At 37.6% G+C, this 19,497-nt stretch overlaps 1 protein-coding gene across 2 annotated transcripts; it reads right to left on the bottom strand.

The window, feature by feature from the left end:
* Positions 1-174: 174 nt before the first annotated feature.
* On the bottom strand, positions 175-18,456 carry LOC115212806 (3-mercaptopyruvate sulfurtransferase). Of its 2 annotated transcripts, none has more exons than XM_029781516.2 (8): positions 18,301-18,456; positions 11,432-11,595; positions 9,949-10,144; positions 8,154-8,249; positions 4,998-5,139; positions 4,102-4,188; positions 2,229-2,353; positions 175-381 (listed from the first exon to the last, which is right to left on the bottom strand). In XM_029781516.2, exons 2-8 carry the CDS (start codon positions 11,578-11,580, stop codon positions 331-333), a joined length of 846 nt encoding a protein of 281 aa, XP_029637376.1. In that variant the 5' UTR covers positions 11,581-11,595; positions 18,301-18,456; the 3' UTR covers positions 175-330. The 2 variants fall into 2 exon arrangements, with proteins under 2 accessions (XP_029637376.1, XP_029637377.1); XM_029781517.2 differs by lacking the exon at positions 18,301-18,456 and adding an exon at positions 16,628-17,059.
* Positions 18,457-19,497: the final 1,041 nt, after the last annotated feature.

Below are 19,497 nucleotides of genomic sequence, written 5' to 3'. Positions count from 1 at the left end.
TCGGATTTGTAAAAATCATAGCAAACATAAGAAAAATGGATATGAAAATAATTCAAACAGTATAAAAAAATTCTTAATCTTGGTCTTATAACCAGATCAGAATGACGGATTATATCAAAGCGAGTGATCACTTCTACGAGTGTGGCAGTAATTTGCTCTTGTGAATCTGTTTTGACTTCAAAGAAAATTACTGACCTCTTTTTCTTGGATGAAAACAAATCACAAAAGCAAATTTAAATAAAAAGTTTCTAAAAAATGTTTGTATAATTTCGGATCACACTTTAAATTACTTTCAAAAAGATTCTGCACTGTAACTTGGAATTTCTGAGATTAAACAATATGTTTGGAATCAGCTCTCTGAGACCATTCATGCCAAGAACCCTGAAATTAGGAACAACAAATTGGTTTGAGGGTTAATTCAGAACTGGACAGACATCTTTTATGTAAATACAGGTCAACAGGAAGATTAAATTACTTTCTAGGAAATAGAGAAAAAAATCAGTTGAGTGATGAGTGATGAGATATTGGGATGAAGCAATTTGTTTTAATGTAATTTAAGAATCCCTATTTTTTTTGTTGTCCCCTTCATGCTTCCATGGGTCAGACAGAATTTGTTGAAGCAGATATTTTTCTTTGTGTGGATGCTCTTCCTGTTGCCAACCCTCTCTGCTTTCCAGGAACAGTAATATTTCCATTTCATAGATTGGAAATGAATGCCATTTGTTTATACTAATTGTGCAATGTTTAGACAAAGGACCCCTGCAAACACTCAAACATATGTGCAATGGGCTTCTTTCAGGTAATTTGGTGCCAACACCCTTCAGCCTCATTTCCTGGTAAGAATTTTGTATCTGAAATGTGTTTGCCAGAAAGGTAGGTAATGAGGTGGTTGGCCGGTTTCTTAAAAAGTGTGTTGCAAATTGTTAGATCAACTGCATCATAAAACTCCAAGGCCTTACACCTGCCTAATTTCTCATGCTGTAACTATAGACTCCATGTGTTTAACACCATGTCCATAGAAGCCATTAGCTACAAGATCATAGTCACTGATTGTTGAGGTAGTCTGCAGAAGACTCTCATAAAAGTGACCCTTCTGGTGCTACCTATAATTAGACTTAATTATCCTGTCACACACTCCTACAACTTCCATTGCCTTATCTATCCATCTCTCAGCAAACAGGATACCTCTGCCATCACTATTGCTCATCCAAGAGAGTTTGAACTGCTATCTTCTACCCTGAGGAATTTGGAGAGAACAATAAAAATGGTTTATATTTTACTCCCCCCACCTCAATCTCAACTCTCTGCCCCACTTTATCCACTTTCTTGTTCCTTGAGTAAAACCTTATGCCTCATCTCCACCTGTTACTGCTCCTCTTTCCTGCTTTAACCCCTCAATATCTGACACAATGTCCCCTGTTAAAGAATCTTGTCTTGTGAGTTACTTATTGACCTCACAAGTGCTGGTGTCATAAAAAAGCAGTCAGTACACACTGTAAAGTAGCTAGTGTTAGGAAGGGCATCCAGCCATAGATACCATGTCAAAGCAGAGACTGAAGACCAACAGAGCCGTCAGTTTACTTGGATCCTGTTGAAGTGTCCAACCCATTGTTTGTATGGAATACGGATGTTAAATGACGATGGAACAGGCAAAACTTTTGGTAGAGAGCAACAGTTAAGAGTTGAAGTATTTCCTGGCCTGTTGGGAAGGATGATACATTATAAGAGGATATAAATACTTGACGAAATACCAAGTAACTTTATACAACCACAGGAGTGGCTGTGTGGTAAGTAGCTTGCTTACCAACCACACGGTTCTGGGTTCAGTCCCACTGCATAGCACCTTGGACAAGTGTCTTCTACTATAGCCGAATAAAGCCTTGTGAGTGGATTTGGTAGACGGAAACTGAAAGAAGCCTGTCGTATATAAGTGTGTGTTTGTGTATCTGTGTTTGTCTCCCCACCATTGCTTAACAACCAATGCCGATGTGTTTACGTCCCCGTAACTTAGCGGTTCGGCAAAAGAGACCGATAGAATAAGTACTGGGCTTACAAAGAATAAGTCCTGGGGTTGATTTGCTCGACTAAAGGCAGTGCTCCAGCATGGCCACAGTCAAATGACTTGAAACCAGTAAAAGAGTAGCCAATTCGTTTGTGCTGCTGAGTCAAAAATAATTAATAAAATCCATTTGTAAAGAGACTGAAAGAAGCACAACTGAAGAACTTACCATATAGACGGTGATTTCTTCTTTACCAAGAATTTCGGCAGCAGCAGCGACACCACAAGCAGTTACTGCCTTATTACACGTACAAATTAAAGGCTTTCCAAGCGAGATTCCGGAAGCTGTAAACACTGAAATGAAAAAAAAAAAAAAAGTTTTTGAACAGAACAACAGTGTTTTCACAAGACCTATTTGATAACAAAAAAATTCTAAAAATAGACAGAAACTGAAAGAAGCCCGTCGTATTTATGTGTTTGTGTATCTGTGTTTGTCTTCCCACCACTGCTTGACAACCAATGCTGATGTGTTTATGTCCCCGTAACTTAGCGGTTTGGCAAAAGAAACCGATAAAAAAAGTACTAGGCTTACAAAGAATAAGTCCCGGGGTCGATTTGCTCGACTAAAGGCGGTGCTCCAGCATGGCCGCAGTCAAATGACTGAAACAAGTAAAAGAGAGTAAAGAGTATACAAATATGTCAAATTCTCAATGTTTTGCAAGTTTTCTAGCCAATGTTTACAGCATTTGTAATATACATTGCCAAAATATGTACACACACACACACAATGAAAAAGTTAGGTTTCACACAAATAAATTTATATTTATAAAAAAAAAAAAAAAAAAAAAAAAGAAAAATATAGAAACTTCCAGAAATGACCACCACAGAAGGTGAATTTAATTTGTTTCAATTTATTTTTCTTTTATTCAGCAACTGAATTCAGCAGCATATTTTGATAGTGGCTGTGTGGTAAGAAGCTTCCTTCCCAGCCACATGGTTCTGGGTTCAGTCCCTCTGTGTGGCACCTTGGGCAAGTGTCTTCTACTATAGCCCCGGGCCGACCAAAGCCTTGTGAGTGGATTTGGTAGATGGAAACTGAAAGAAACCCTTCATGTATATATGGCGCAGCCTCCTGGCTTCCCAGACCCCGGTCGAACCGTCCGACCCATGCTAGCATGGAAAACAGACAATAAACGATGATGATGATAATATATATGCACAGGAGTGGCTGTGTGGTAAGAAGCTTGCTTCTCAACTACATGGTTCCAGGTTCAGTCCCACTGTTTGGCACCTTGGGCAAGTGTCTTCTACTATAGCCTCTGGGCGACCAAAGCCTTCTGAGTGGATTTGGTAGATGGAAACTGAAAGAAGCCCATCATATATATACATATATATATATACGCACACACACATATATATGCATGTATGTATTTGTGCGTCTGTGTTTGTCCCCACCATTGCTTGACAACCCAAGTTGGTGTATTTACATCCCTGTAACTTAGTGGTAATAGAGTCAGTACTAGGCTTACAAAGAATAATTCTTGGGGTTGATTTGTTTGACTAAAGGTGGTACTCCAGCATGGCCACAGTCAAATGACAAACAAGTAACTTATAAGAATTCTCGAATCATTTTCATTTATTTTTATTAATATATACACACACACACACACACGTTTCTATTTACCAGATTTTGCACTTAAAGTATTGAACAAAGTCAGAATTATGGTAAAAATTATTTTCTCCGGTTGCTATGCAACAAGATGGAACTCGGAACCACAAGTTTGTGAAGTAAGTTCCATAACAAGACACCCATGCCTGGAGATTGTTTAAAAGCTGTTACTTAACTCTAGTCCCATGGTGGATCAGAGATAAATATATCCTTAAATAGATTATCAGTTTACCATTAAATAAAAAAATTTTTTAGATGAAATGTTAAAGAGTTCATCCACGTTCTTTGGATTGATACAGATTTCAAGAAAATTCTGTTTCCATATATAGGTTTTGTTGTTGTTTAACTTGAGTGGGACAAAAAAAAAAAAAGAGATTATTCAATAAAACTATCTGAAAATGTTAATACATTCTCATTAAAGTATGTAACTCACATTCTTTTAGTTCAGCCTTTGACTTCATGGTACCATCTGGTTTGAATAGTTTTGAATATGGTAAATTCTTGGAGTGAGGAATGTGACCTAACAAATAAAACAAATATAAATTAATAGTTCAAGGGGCAAAACTATTCCATTTGCAATTTACAGTAAATCATACATTATCACCATGATTATTAATTAATTTTTGGCTTCCATGCTGGAGCAGGTTGGATGGTTTGACAGGATCTGACAAAGTGAAAGACAGCATCATATGCCTACGTCTACCATAGCTTAGTCTCTATGCGAACCAGTTTACAGAGTGTAGTGGGTGGTTTTTGCATGGTACTAACACTAGTGAAGATTGGTTCATAACTTGCAAGGCTAAGGGACTAAACTGGCACCTGTAACCAAGGAATAATAGAAAAGATGAGAAAGACAGAGAGAGAAAGAGAGTGTGGATAATGATTTTAGGTGGAAGATAAAGGAGAGAAAGTAAGGTGAGAGAAGGGGAGTTGTGGTTGTGATAATGTGGTGGAGGAGAGAACCACAGAGGATAAGAATATACACTGATTGGAGGGGAGGACTTAGGATCAGGGGTTATTGAGAAAAGGGAGGGAGAGATTACTTATTTTTCTGTCCGCCGAGAACCACTTGTCAACCTTTTAACCATTCCTTACCTCTGTCCTTTATTCTCCCAAATACCATTCCATACAGAGAAATGAACATTAAAAGAGTGTTAAAGAGGAAACGATGCCCAAGTGCATCAGGGGTAGCGCTTGTGAATTTCAAGAAGCAGGGAATCTTTGAAAGATGCAGTGTCATGACAACTAACAACTGATGCACAAGTACATTCAGGGGTAACAGTTACGTTAGCAATCCTAAAAAAAAAAACCAATGTTCTAGAGACATACCGAGTTTATCTTCAGGATCTCCATGGAAATCTTCAGAACTACGACAGTCGACAACTTTTTCAGTTTGGGTTTCCAGATTTTTTACCACTTCTTCAAAGGACTTAAAACGTTTTGGCTCAAGATGAATCTCAAAGTTGCATTTCTAGAAAATTCAAAGAGGATGAAGAATTTATTTGTAAATCTCAGGAAAAAGTACCAATCATTAAATGGAACAAGAACATTCTTTTTTTCTTCTATTTGTTTCAGTCATTTGACTGTGGCCATGCTGGAGCACTGCCTTTAGTCGAGCAAATCAATCCCAGGACTTATTATTTGTAAACCTTGTACTCATTCTATCAGTCTCTTTTGCTGAAGTGCTGAGTTATGGGGACGTAAACACACCAGCATCAGTTGTCAAGCAATTTTGGGGGAACAAACACTGACACACAAACATAAACACACACTTATATATATATATATATATATATATATATTGTCATCATCATTTAATGTGTTTTCCATGCTGGCATTGGTCGTATGGTTTTACTGGGGACTGGCAATCTGATCTGGCAAGGTTTCTGCAGCTGGATGCCCTTCCTAATGCCAACCGCTCCGAGAGTGTAGTGGGTGATTTTAACGTGCCACCAGCATGGGAGCCAGTTAGGTGGTACTGGCAATGACCCATGCATGGATGGTGCTTATTGCATGCCACCAGCACAAGAGCCAGCCAGGTGGCACTGGCATCAGCCACAACTATAATTTCCATTTGATTGTGATTTTAATTTTACTTGACTCAATAGGTCTCCTCAAGCATGGAATGTCACCTGATGATTCAAAGGTACTTTTTAAATGGGCTGGTTATGCAACACTGGTGTAGGCTATGATCTCACATTTTTTGCTGGGGCTTCTCAATTACAACATATTTAGGAAGGGCATCCAGCTGTAGAAACCTTTCCAGATCAGATTGGAGCCTAGTGCAGCCTACTGACTTGACAGTCCTCAGTCACCTAGGTAGCAAAGATATCAATTACTTCTAGTTTCTCCCCCTGGCATGTGCTGGAATCAGTTTTCTGAGCATCCGTGGTGTTTATTGCCCATATGACAGGCTTCTTTCAGTTTCCGTCTACCAAATCCACTCACAAGGCTTTGATCAGCCTGAGGCTATAGTAGAAAACACTTGCCCAAGGTGCCATGCACCGGGACTGAACCGGGAACTATGTTGTTGGTAAGCAAGCTACTTACCACACAGCCAAATATTTTTAGTTAATGAATTTTAAAAAATGGATTTTAGTTTGTTTTTTGTAAATTCTGTAATCACCAGGTGGCTACTGTAAATATATTCCAGATTTTGAGGCCACAGAAATATTTTTCATTTAACAAATGTTCTTTTGAGAATATTTGAGTCAATTTACTTGTTTTTTAGGAAGAGCAAAGAGTGATTTGAAGGTGATTTGGCTGCTATTTCAACCAGGTTAAGCAGCTGTATGTTATTCCTTGTTCCAAGAAACATCTCACAGACACTCTGGGATGCATTATCAGTAATGTTTCTGGGGTCTGGGACGGGGCCGGGGTTAGTGTCTTAATGCCACACTCCACCCACCCCTCACCCATCTGACCCAGTTGGGATTTACCAAATCCTAGCTTACATCTCAATAACAGCAAAACATTGGTCTGCTCTTTATCTCAAGTCACCTAGTGGCCTCTTCTGCAGCTTCGGCGTCAGAATTTCTGGCCCTTGTCTTTGCTGCACTAATAACTCAGAGACTTGCCAAACGAATGCCCCGTAAAACCTTGGCAGCCCACTTCACTTGCCTCATAGTGTGTGTCTCCTGCCAGCCTTGGTTTCTACACTGTTCTCCCAGCCCCTGGTATATGATCACCTGTTTGGCAGAATATGAGAAGATCAACATAACAGGGCAGTGACATTGGTACGGTGTGTTCTAGGAAGTTGAACAAAATCTGCTCTCAGCTACCCAGGACATGATGGTGGTTGAGGTTTCTGTGAATTGGACATCTCTTCAGCTTTGAGAAATGTGACAACCTCCTTTCATGAGGTGTGTGTGTGGTATTCATCAGACTTAATGGCTGTTATTGCTTCTACAACCGTCTTGAATACCTGATTATGGCACTAAGAGTGGCATCCATTGGCTACAGTTCAGAGGCAGCTGCTGAGGAGATGTCGAAGGGAGCTTTGTAACAATAAACATGGTTAAATTCAAATTACAATGAAAGTAAACAAAGTTTGCTTTAGAAGTGTTGAGATGTATTCAAAGATACAGAAATAATTTTATTTTCAAACGCAGGATAATGCTAATAATATGGTATGAAGAACCCATATTTTGCAGAAAAATGTGTCGAAGGTAAAATATGGGTAGTTTATTCTGTTCATGCTATATTATTAGCATTATCCTGCGTTTGAAAATAAAATTATTTCCTTATCCATAGGCGCAGGAGTGGCTGTGTGGTAAGCAGCTAGCTTACCAACCACATAGTCCCAGGTTCAGTCCCACTGCGTGGTACATTGGGCAAGTGTCTTCTACTATAGCCTTGGGCTGACTAAAGCCTTGTGAGTGGATTTGGTAGACGGAAACTGAAAGAAGCCTGTCGTATATGTGTGTATATATATATATATATATATATACATATATATATACATACATATATATATATATATACATACATATATATATATATACATACATACATATATATATACATACATACATATATATATACATACATACATATATATATATACATACATATATATATATACATATATATATATGTATGTATATGTATATATATATATATGTATGTGTGTGTATATGTTTGTGTGTCTGTGTTTGTCTCCCACAATTGCTAGACAAACGATGCTGGTGTGTTTACATCCTCGTAATTTAGCGGTTCAGCAAAAGAGACCAATAGAATAAGTACTAGGCTTACAAAGAATAAGCTCTGGGGTCGATTTGTTTGACTAAAGGTGGTGCTCCAGCATGGCCGCAGTCAAATGACTGAAACCAGTAAAAGAGTTCTCTTTCAATAAGCATGGTGTTATAGGAATCCTTCTGTTAATAACCCCTTGTATAAACACTGGGCTTTGGGGGTTGCGTTCCCAAAGAATGAGATTTATTTAGAAAATTCCAGAAAACAATGCAGAAAATATCAAGTTCTTACCTCGTGTGTCGTCGGTTTTGCTGTCACTTCATAGTTATCAGCAATCCACTTGGCCATTCCTCCATCTAACAGTGATACAGCAGAGTGACCAAGGTACTGAAAAGTCAAAGAATGATATTGATTATTGGTGACTAAGCACAAAGTAAACAGTTTAGAGTTGTGGCCTTCATGCCTTTTACAACATTGTTAGCCCTTTCGTTCTTTCAATTAATTTTAAATATAACAAAGAATTTAGTAAAAAACTTAGTTATCATTCAGCTAGTGTTAGGAACATAAATTGTGACAAAGGTTTGGTGGAAGATTTTAATTTAAAACTTATGGAAACCAGACGTTTGTACTCAGAGATAGAACCGGTTTCTGCTGGGTTGGTAACGAAAGGGTTAATGGTATAAGAGAAATGGGATGGCTTTAACTGACAAGGAAGGAAACAATTACTGATTGAACGTTTATTTCTGTTTTTCTTTTTTGAAGATTGGTATTTATGTAATATTGTGTGTGTACATACATACACATATGTAAAATCATTAACCTCACACACACACGTAATTATGCATATACTTATATTTTTAATCAAATCATGACCCCTGCTGAGTACCTTGATCATCAGGTGATATGCTGCACTTGAGAAGACCTACTGAGTCAAGTAAAATCACAATGGAAATCATAGTTGTGGCCAATGCCAGTGCCACCTGACTGGGTCCCCATGCTGGTGGCATGTAAAAAGCACCATCCAAACATGGTCAATGCTAGTGCTGCCATGGTTGTGGCATATAAAAAGCACCCACTACACTCTCAGAGTGGTTGGCATTAGGAAGGGCATCCAGCTGTAGAAAACTTGCCAGATCAGATTGGAGCCTAGTGCAGCCTACTGGCTTGCCAGTCCTCAGTCAAACTGTCCAACCCATGCCAGCACGGAAAGCGGACGTTAAACGATGATGATGATACAGTGTAACTAGATAAAGATTCAGTTGATATTTCTAGCATGTCAAACATTATTTGCTGAAACTCTTCAATCCCACATTGTAGGCCTGACCTGATTAACAGAGTTATGAGTAAAAACATTCCAGCCATGACCATGCAGGCTTTTGAAGAATATTTCAGACAATAACAAAATTATCTAATGTGTCCTCCTTTGCTTTGAATAAAAGAATGTGATTTGGGAGAGATTTAAGTGCTATGTCTAGTGGCTGCATGGGTTGGCTCTTAAGTGAAACTTGATCAAGTAGCGCTATGAGCAAAAACACTCCAGCTATGACCATCCTGTTCTTTTAGGGGTTAGTAAGGCCACATCATTTAAGGTGCCTTTCCTTTATTATGAAAATAGGGTACAATCTGAGAAAAATTTGGTTGCTATTTCTAGTTTGTGGAAGTGTTCTCAGTTATGGTCTCTGTATCGATGTAACATAAGAATATAAGAAGAAAGAATCAGAAAGTTTGAAACAGGGTCAGGCATGGCTGTGTGGTAAGTAGCTTGCTTACCAACCACATGGTTCCGGGTTCAGTCCCACTGCATGGCACCTTGGGTCAGTGTCAGCCTCAGGCTGACGAAAGCCTTGTGAGTGGATTTGATAGATGGAAACTGAAAGAAGCACGTCGTATATGTGTGTGTGTGTGTGTGTCGCCCCATCATTGCTTCACAAATAATGTTGGTGTGTTTATGTTCCTGTAACTTAGTGGTTCAGCAAAAGAGACCGATAGGGGAAGTACGAGGCTCACAAAGAATAAGTCCTGGGGTCAATTTGTTCAGATGGGGTCGATTTGTTCATATGACTAAAAGGAATAAAGGAATACCTACCTTAAACATCCACCAGGCTCGGAATGCTGAGCTGTTATTTTGCTGATCATAAACGATAATATAATTCTTATTTGAAATTCCCAAACTTCCAATGTATTCACTTAAACAATTTGTATCTGGTAAGCTGAATGGTACATATTTAGTGGGGGTATTGCACTGGTTCAGATCAAAGTAGATGGATCCAGGAATATGTTGCCTGGGGCAAAGAAATTGTAAGATCACTGTTACAATGTGTGTTTGGGTGTAACGCTTTTAACAGCCTTAACTATGGAATGGAACTGAAGATCTAATTGAAATTTTTTTACAGTGAAACAAGTCTGAGGTTATGTGTCTAATAATCTTAATGAAACAAAATTGAAGACAAGATCAAATTATTCGACATAAAAAACAAGTTTGCGTGTTGTGGTTTAAACAAACTCAACTATGGAATGAAATTAAAGACAATCAAAATATTTAATGCAATGAAACAATGTTATGAAGATTTATAAATCCATGCTTCATAAATGAAATAAAATTAACAAAACATGAAATTTCCATAGGTATTTCTTCTGACTCCTTATGTTCTGGGTTCAAATTCCACAAGGCTGACTTTGTCATTCTTTCAGGGTCAATAAATTAAGCACAGTGAAGTGTTGAAGTAATCGCCTAAAACCTTCCCCTAAAATGTCAGGCTTTGTGCCTATAGTAGAAAGGATTATTATTATTATTATTATTATTATAATGAATGAATTAATTACTTAAACTCCTAAAAAATATTTTATTTAAGCAACCTGCCAAAGAGACACGTAATTTTTTAGAAGCCCATGAAGTAGACTATGTGGTTTCTTGATGTATTAGAAATAGTAGTCAAATCTGCCTGACATCACACTGCCTTGCTCTCCATTGGTTATGATGATGAGGGTTGAAATTAACATGCAAGTGGCTGAGTACTCCACAGACACATGTGCCCATACTGTAGTTCTCAGAGAGACAGTTCTCAGCATGACAAGCCTGACCTTTTGAAATCCAGTTACAACTCATTTTCACCAGATGAGTGGACAGGAGCAACGAGAAATCAATTGTCTTGCTCAAGGATACAGAGGTGGGGCTGGTAATTGAACTCACGACTGAGAACCCTAGCCTCTGGAAGCCCTAGCCACTGAATACAATAGCTACTAAAGTGGTGAACTGATACAATCGTTAGCATGTTGGGCAAAAGGTCTTAATGCATTTCGTCTGTCTTTACATTCTGAGTTCAAATTCCATCGAGGCTGACTATGCCTTTCGTCCTTTTGGAGTTGATAAAATAAGTACCAGTTACACACTGAGGTCAAAGTGATAGACATCACAGTGCAATGTCTTAAAGAAAAAGGAAAGTGACACTGGAAAAAGTAATATTTGATATACAATAAACGATGTGTTTGAGCATCTGTCTGGTCAAAGATAACTGATGAGGCAGTTAGCAACAAAAATGAATAAATAAAACAAGGACATCTCAACTTACTTCTTGTAGAACTTCTCGTAGCCAACACCAGGCTTTTGGAGACGAGCCCAAGAAACATCTAGAACACGAAGTTTGTCTGCAGACGACGATGACAAACAATCCTTCAGCCAATTAGTAGACACAAGAGTTCCAACTTTAGTAATCCGCATGCTTTCCGATTAAAACTGCAAAGAAGAAAGATAAGAAGGGCTTAATTAAAAAAATAACAAAATTAAAATATAAAAACAGATTCATCATCGTATTCTAACATCCACTTTTCCATGCTTGCATGGGTTGGATAGAATTTGTTGAGGTAGATTTTCTATGACTGGATACTCTACCTGTTGCCAACCCTCATCTTTTTCCTTGTGAGGTAATATTTCCACATGACCAGAGATGTTTCCTTGGAAATGAAGGACATCGTTTGCATGATGGTGATGCTTGTTTACAACAATTATCATGTGAAGCCAAGGCAAGAAGACACTAACACACTATATATATATATATATAAATAAATTAGAGAAAAACCACTATAATGCAATTCAAACAATGATAGACATAAACCAAATCATAAATAAAAAATAAAATATATATTAAAACATATAACTAGATCACAAAAAGTAAAAAAGTACAAAAATGAATAAACAATATTGAATTGCATTATAGTGGTTTTTCTCTAATGTATATATATTATATATTTATATTGTGAAATTTGATTTAATGCTAAATTGAATTTTTCCCTGTAAATTTGGAGTTATACTCCCCAATATTATTATTATTATTATATATATATATATATATATTATATATATATATATATACTAGAGTAAACACATAAATGTGAAACAAGGTGGAAAAAAGAGTACTCAAATACCAGTGGTAGAGTAATATGCTTTATTTAAAGCAGCAGAAAATTCAACAAAACCTGTTACTCTGAGTTTCCCGTTGCCGTTCATCGGACAGTTTTTGCTAAATAAAGTATATATATATATATATATATATATATACATACAGTTGCGGCCAAAATGTTCAGAATGGCATTGTTTTCGTCAGATAAGTAAGTATAAGTTTTTATCAAAGTAATTTTATATTCTATAATTTTCACAGACAATAAATACCATATTAATTGTTATTGTCTGAGATTTTGGTGTAATTTGAGAGGATAATACAAAAGTTATGAATGATTTAGTGATTTACTGCAAAAACCCATGGCGGCCAAAATGATCAGAACGGTTGAAAAAAATAACAAAATAATCAAAAATGACAGAGAATACTGGAATTATTTAATATTTAGTCTGAAGCCCTTTAGCTTCAATCACATCTTCGACTGCATGAGGAAATTAAATTTTCAATTTCTTGCTGGGTGATCTTATTCCATTCTTCCTGAAGGGCATTCCATAATTGCTCAGTTGTTTTAGGATTTCTGGCTTTCGAACATTCTCCTAGAATATTCCATACATTTTCAATAGGATTGAGATCTGGGCTTTGAGCAGGCCAATCCATAACAATAACCTTTTCAGCCTTGAGGAAGTTCATGACCACCTTCGCCTTGTGACATGGGGCATTGTCCTGCATGAATATGGGTGGTTGCTTAGTTGAATTTCTCAGCACAGACAAGACATGATCTTATACAAGTTGTTTATAAACTCCTGCATTTACCTTTCCATGTAATCGCACAAAAGGGCCCACACCATCTCCAGATATCATCCCCCAAACCATGACACTTCCTCCACCGAATTTAACACTAGTCTTAAGGCATTTAGGCGACAATTTTTCACCTACTTTTCGACGAACGTACCTTTTCCCATAACATAAACTTAGATTCATCACTGAAATGCACCGTTTGCTATTTTTGTTGAGACCACAACACATGTTCGGTTGCAAAGGTAAGACGACACTTTTTATTCTTGGAGCTGATCAGTGGCTTCACTGCAGGTGCTCTTGCTTGTAGGTCATGTTCAACTAAACGACGAGACACAGTTTTTCGAGATAAAGTTTTCTTCAGTACAATGTTCATTTTCCGAGAAACAGCAGCAGCAGTTTTAAATCTGTCCTTTTTAACCAACTTTACCATAGCACGATCTTCTCTCTTGGTCGTTTTTCTTGGCCTACCTGTAAACTTTCTTGCTTCACACGAACCACAATCATCGTAGACCTTAAGAATACCGTGTACAACACTTTTTGACTTGTTAACAATCTTTGCAATAGATCCAATACTTAAATTATCCTTCCTTCAAAGCTCAATAATCTGCTGACGAATTGGTAACGGAGTAAGTGGCATTATATTAACAAAGTACACTGCAAATATTCTTACTAATGTTTAGTAAATGAACCGTCACGTAAACAAATTCAAAACATTAGAGTTCGCCGGTTAAATATACCAAAAACTCGGAGTAAAAGCAACCGTTCTGATCATTTTGGCCGCCATGGGTTTTGCAGTAAATCACTAAATCATTCATAACTTTTGTATTATCCTCTCAAATTACACCAAAATCTCAGGCAATAACAAATAATATCGTATTTATTGTCTGTGAAAATTATAGAATATAAAACAACTTTGATAAAAAATTATATCTACTTTTCTGACGAAAACAATGCCGTTCTGAACATTTTGGCCGCCACTGTATATATATATATAGGGAAAGTTTACAAAAAAAAACAAAACAAAAGATGAAGGCAGGTGGTGTATAAAACAAACAGATGTATTAGTATAATGGTCAGGAATAGAAAAAGTCTTTTACGTTTCGAGCCAACGCTCTTCTACAGAAAAGGTACACGGAAAAAACAAGGAGAGAAATATATATATATAAGCACAAAGAAAGGTTACAAACCTCATTGAGGGATAGCAAAATCCTATGAAATCACTGGTTAGTTACCTTTACAAAGAATATCGAACATTATATTTAATACTCCACTGCAAGGTAACTATATAAACCGTGCTTTGTATATATTGATTATAATAAGACGAGAAAATAGAGAGATAATTAATAAATTATTATTTATTAATTAAAATATTGACAAACATTCCTTACAGCTATTTCAATTCCAGACTTTCAGAAAATTAATTAAGTTAAAAATTATCTGAATGTCAGATCTCTTCAGAGGTAGTTTAAAATATACAAAATAGGAGTTCAGTTCCTGCATGTTGTGTCAAAGGCTTGCTGCCGTTTACTCAACCTGCAAGAACACCTATTTTGTACATCTTAAACTACCTAAATCACTTATGTATACGTAATTATATGTACAAACACAAATATACATACATGCACATGAACACATGTATACATATATACGCACATATCCATACATGCACCCACCTGACTGGCACCCATGCCGGCGGCATGTAAAAAGCAGCATTCGAGCGTGGTTGATGCCATTCTCACCAGACTGGCTCCAGACTGGCTCCCGTGCCAGTGGCACATAGAAAACACCATTTCAGTGTGGTCATTGCCAATGTCACCTGACTGGCTCCCGTGCCAGTGGTGTGTAAAAAACACCACTTGAGCATGGTCGTTGCCAGTGTCGACTGATTGGCCCCCATGCCGGTGGCACGTAAAAAGCACCCACTACACTCTCGGTGTGGTTGGTGTTAGGAAGGGCACCCGCTGAAGAAACCTTGCCAGATCAGATTGGAGCCTGGTGCAGCCCCCTGGCTTGCCAGTCCTCAGCATGGAAATCAGACATGAGCGTAACTGGAGGGGGGGGAGTGTCAGTCCCGGGTGGGACTTTCAAAGGGGCACCATTTTTAAGTCTGCAGTAGGCAATATGTTGGGTCCGGGGGCGGCAAACGGAAGGGCCGCCCCGGACGGCACTCTCACTAGCTAAGCTAGTGCATACTCACATAAAAACACATACATACAAACACACACAAAAAAGATGAATATAGGCGATTCAGATGAAAAAAATTGAATAAATTAATTTTTTTCTTTTACGGAAATTGAGTAAATAGTTTCAGTTTTGATGTACCACCTCCAAAGAATCGTCAAAGACACTCGCAACAAAGTGCCGTGCAGTGGAACTGAACCCGAAAGCACGCAATTGCTGAACGAACTTTTTAACCACGCGGCTATGTCTGCACCCATAACAAAAGATTTCGTTTACAGGACACAAGTTTCTCAAGCAGCCACCCGTCCTACTATTAAACTAAGTACAGTGGTACTTAACTTAAGTAATCTGATAAGACTGCAACTTTCAGTTGCTTGTGTGTGTATGTATACATACGTATATATATACATTATTTACATTTGACTTAATCTTGTTTGTTGCTAACACGTTTCCGCTGATATACCCTCCAGCCTTCACCAGGTGTCTTGGGGAAATTTTGAACGGGGGTTAGTAACCCGCCCTCTTAACCACTACGCCATATGGTGGCATGAACGTCTCCCTATACACACTCACACACACACACATATATATACCGAAATATCGTTCCCAAGCCTATAAGCTCTCAGGTTTGGTTTCCAGGATTCTGGGGCATATATATTACATATTCCACTCACCCCTCTTGGACGGGATGCACGTCCATTGCAAGATTATCCATTTTAGCCGGCTGAGGGTATTGACCAACGTGAAATGAAGCTTTGCTCAAGAACATAACGCATTGCCTGGTCCTGGAATCGAAACCACAATCTTACGATTATGACTGCAACTCCCCAACTACCAAAAAAAAGTTTTTTTAATAGCATGAGTTTATGCTATGGGGAAAAAATATTGAAGAAAAAAAAAAAGCAATACTTGTCAGAGTGAGAAAGACACAAGGAAGTTGGTCATGGGATACGCTAGAAACAACAGCCAATGACACACTTTTACAGCTGAAAATATTTACTTTTTGTTTTGCTTTTTTTTATCGAAAAAGCTTCTATAGTTTTTAAGTGTGTATATATGTATATATTCTCCCCATTAATAGCATAGAGTCAAGAGACGAGAGCCTGGTTCTCAATATGGAAAACACTTTGTAGCGCTCAAATGATTTAAGTTAGGCTTTGAAACCTTTGCCGAGGACCAAGTTTACGGGACAATGATGTAATTAAACAAATAAAACTGCTTGGGTTTCGTATAGAGAATATATGTATATACATGTAAATAGAGACGGTGAATATTTAAGTATAAATATATAAAAAAAAAAGAGAATAGACTGACACAGTACAAAACAGAAAAATAAAGAGAAGAATGCATATATTAAACGTATGGTGTTACAAGTCCGACAGCTATACATACATATGTATACTCGGTTCGTTACTTGTTGATAGTAGCGGAGAATATCTTAATTAGGTACCCGTAATCTTATTCCTACAGCTTTTTTCATGGTTGATCCTTCCTATGTTTGGTGAACAAGTTCTGCAGCAAAATCTGCAAGCAAGGAAGGTGCTGCAGAGCTGCGATCTGTTGTTTTTATTTCGTTTTGTTTCGAGGCCCGGGATGTTTTCTTTGCTCGAGCTGTTTCATTTCTTTGTTCATTGAGGTCTACCAAGCAGTTCGACCTTCAGTTTACTCTGCCCAAGTCTTTGCATCGATTAGCACTTGGTCGGGCTGCTCTTACACGTGTCCTTAAATCTCAACTTTGGTCGTCCTCGGCTACCCTGAGCCAACTCGCCATATAACAGCTGTTTGAGAATTCTGTTGTCATCCGCCCGCTTCACATATCCAAGCCATCTTAGTCTCCTTTTGCGCATCAAATATTCATATATATATATGTATGTCGAATTTTATTGCGATTAAAATGTATGTGGTGTGCATTAGCTCCCTCCCTCCCTCCATCAAATCGACTTTGCCTGAACGGGTGCGCGGTGTACCACATGTCGGCAGTCGAAGTAATCACAGAACAACGAAGAGATTAAGTGTTTTGCTCAAGACATAACGTATCACCCGGTCTGGGAATTGAAACCACGATCTCACGATCATGAGCACAACGTCTTACCCACTAGGCCTTAGGCGTGGCTGTGCAGTTAAGAAGCTTGCTTCCCAACTACATGGCTCTGGGTTCAGTCCCACTGCATGGCACCTTGGGCAAGTGTCCTCTACTATAGCCTCAGGTCGACCAAAGCCTTGTGAGTGGATTTGGTAGACGGAAACTGAAAGAAGCCCGTTATATATATATATATATATATATATATATATATATATATATAGAGAGAGAGAGAGAGAGATATGGATATATATTTAATTTATGTGGGTGTCTTTGACAACCGGTGTTGGTGTATTTACGTCCGCGTAAACTTAGCGGTTCGGCAAAAAGAATTTGATAGAATAAGTACCAAGATTTTAAAAAATTATAATTTCTGGGGTCGATTCATTCGACTAAAACTTCAAGAAGGTGCTCCAGCATGGCCGTAGTCTAATGACTGACACAAGTAAAAGATATACACACACCTTTTATTCTTTTACTTGTTTCAGGCATTTGACTGCGGCCATGCTGGAGCACCGCCTTAAAGGGGTTTTATTTAATAGTCGAGCAAATCGACCGCAGGACTTATTCTTTGTAAGCCTAGTACTTATTTCATCGAGTCCTTTTGCCGAACCGCAAATCATATACATCATATATACACATATATTTTTATCATCTACATACACGCATATGTGTATATATCACATATATACACACACACATTATATATGTATATATCATATATATATACACACACACATCATATAATACATGTACCTCATATATACACATATATAATATACCTTTATATATGTACGTATATATCTATATCTCGATATATATATATATGCGTGTATGTAGGCAAATTGAGTGTAATTCCCTTATTTACGCCGTTCTATTTTTTCTCTGAGTTTGGTTTAATAAAATTAATTACGTTACGTCCATATTAACGAGCACTTGTGTCTGTGTGTCTTCTCTTAATGAAGTCTGCTAAAGTCGTACTTACCAGGCTGTTTAACCCTTCTAAAGGCAGGTGCGTTGTATTCCTCGCCAGCCAACAAAGAACTGCAGAACTTCTAATACGCTATCTCTGTTTGATACCACATAAAAAGTGGAATGACCTCGAAATTACTGCATAGCAGGTTATACATATACATATATATAAATATATATATATATATACACACACACACGTACGCACGCACTCACACACACACACACGCGCGCGTATACTGCAGTAGACACACCCACTCATTGAAACAAAGGCACAAGCTAATCAAACGTTTATAATACCTCGGCATTTGTTTTATTAAGTCCCATAAAATCACAGAAGGCGGGGTTCACATGTTAGTTTGAACATTGTAAATAAATACGTGACTAGAAGTATGTAAACGGTGTCACACGATAATAATTATCCTTAGAGACTCAAACTGCTTTAGTTGATGTTTTAATAAATCTAGAGTCCGTTGAAAATATATAATATAACACTAACGCGGGTTTCAGTCGTTCCGGTTCATTGGACATCAGAAATATCCATGCAAGTGTTACATAGTGAGGCAATCCTTCGGTTTAACTCGACAAAACAATAACAAGACCCCCGGTTGTTTCCGTGACAACTCGACAATTCACTTCGGATATCTTCATGACCTCCGTAACAGCTACTAAAATGAGAGGAGGAGAAGAAAGCTAATGTGGTGTGTGTGTGTGCGTGCTTGTTCTGTGTGTGTGTGTGTGTGTGTGTATGTGAGCGCGCGTGCGTGCGTACTTCGTATTTTTTGTTGTACAAGTTTCGTGACATCCTGTGCCTGCATATGCATGTATACACAGAGATGTATGTAGATATATATATATATATATTATATATATATATATATATATAAAATGAGATAGGGGTTGTAAATTCAACCCTCCATGGGATAACATATATCCAATATACTGCTAGAGAAGTACCCAACAAAGCTAATACATAAATGTTAAAAATTGCGATGCAATTAATTCATCTACTGTATTATGTGGGCAAAGGTAAAATTATTTTTACCGTAAATTAATAATACAAAATGAGAAAATGGAGAAATATATCTAAATCAATCATCAACCATCAGATAATACCCAATCAATACTTTATTAAACCATTACACAGCAGCAATGATATTATACATTAATATAGTACAAATATAACAAGACATAGAAATAGAAATACATT

Source organism: Octopus sinensis, linkage group LG6, assembly GCF_006345805.1.
Source record: "Octopus sinensis linkage group LG6, ASM634580v1, whole genome shotgun sequence".
NCBI lineage: Eukaryota > Metazoa > Mollusca > Cephalopoda > Octopoda > Octopodidae > Octopus > Octopus sinensis.
This window is presented reverse-complemented; position numbering and strand designations above follow the sequence as displayed.

Coding starts and splice junctions, on each gene's coding strand:
- LOC115212806 (XM_029781516.2), bottom strand. CDS start 11,580: ATGCGGATTACTAAAGTTGGAACTCTTGTGTCTACTAATTGGCTGAAG. Junction 5,140..8,153: donor CAAAACCGACGACACACGAG/GTAAGAACTTGA, acceptor TGAATTTTCTAG/AAATGCAACTTTGAGATTCA. Junction 382..2,228: donor AAGAAATCACCGTCTATATG/GTAAGTTCTTCA, acceptor TCCTAATTTCAG/GGTTCTTGGCATGAATGGTC.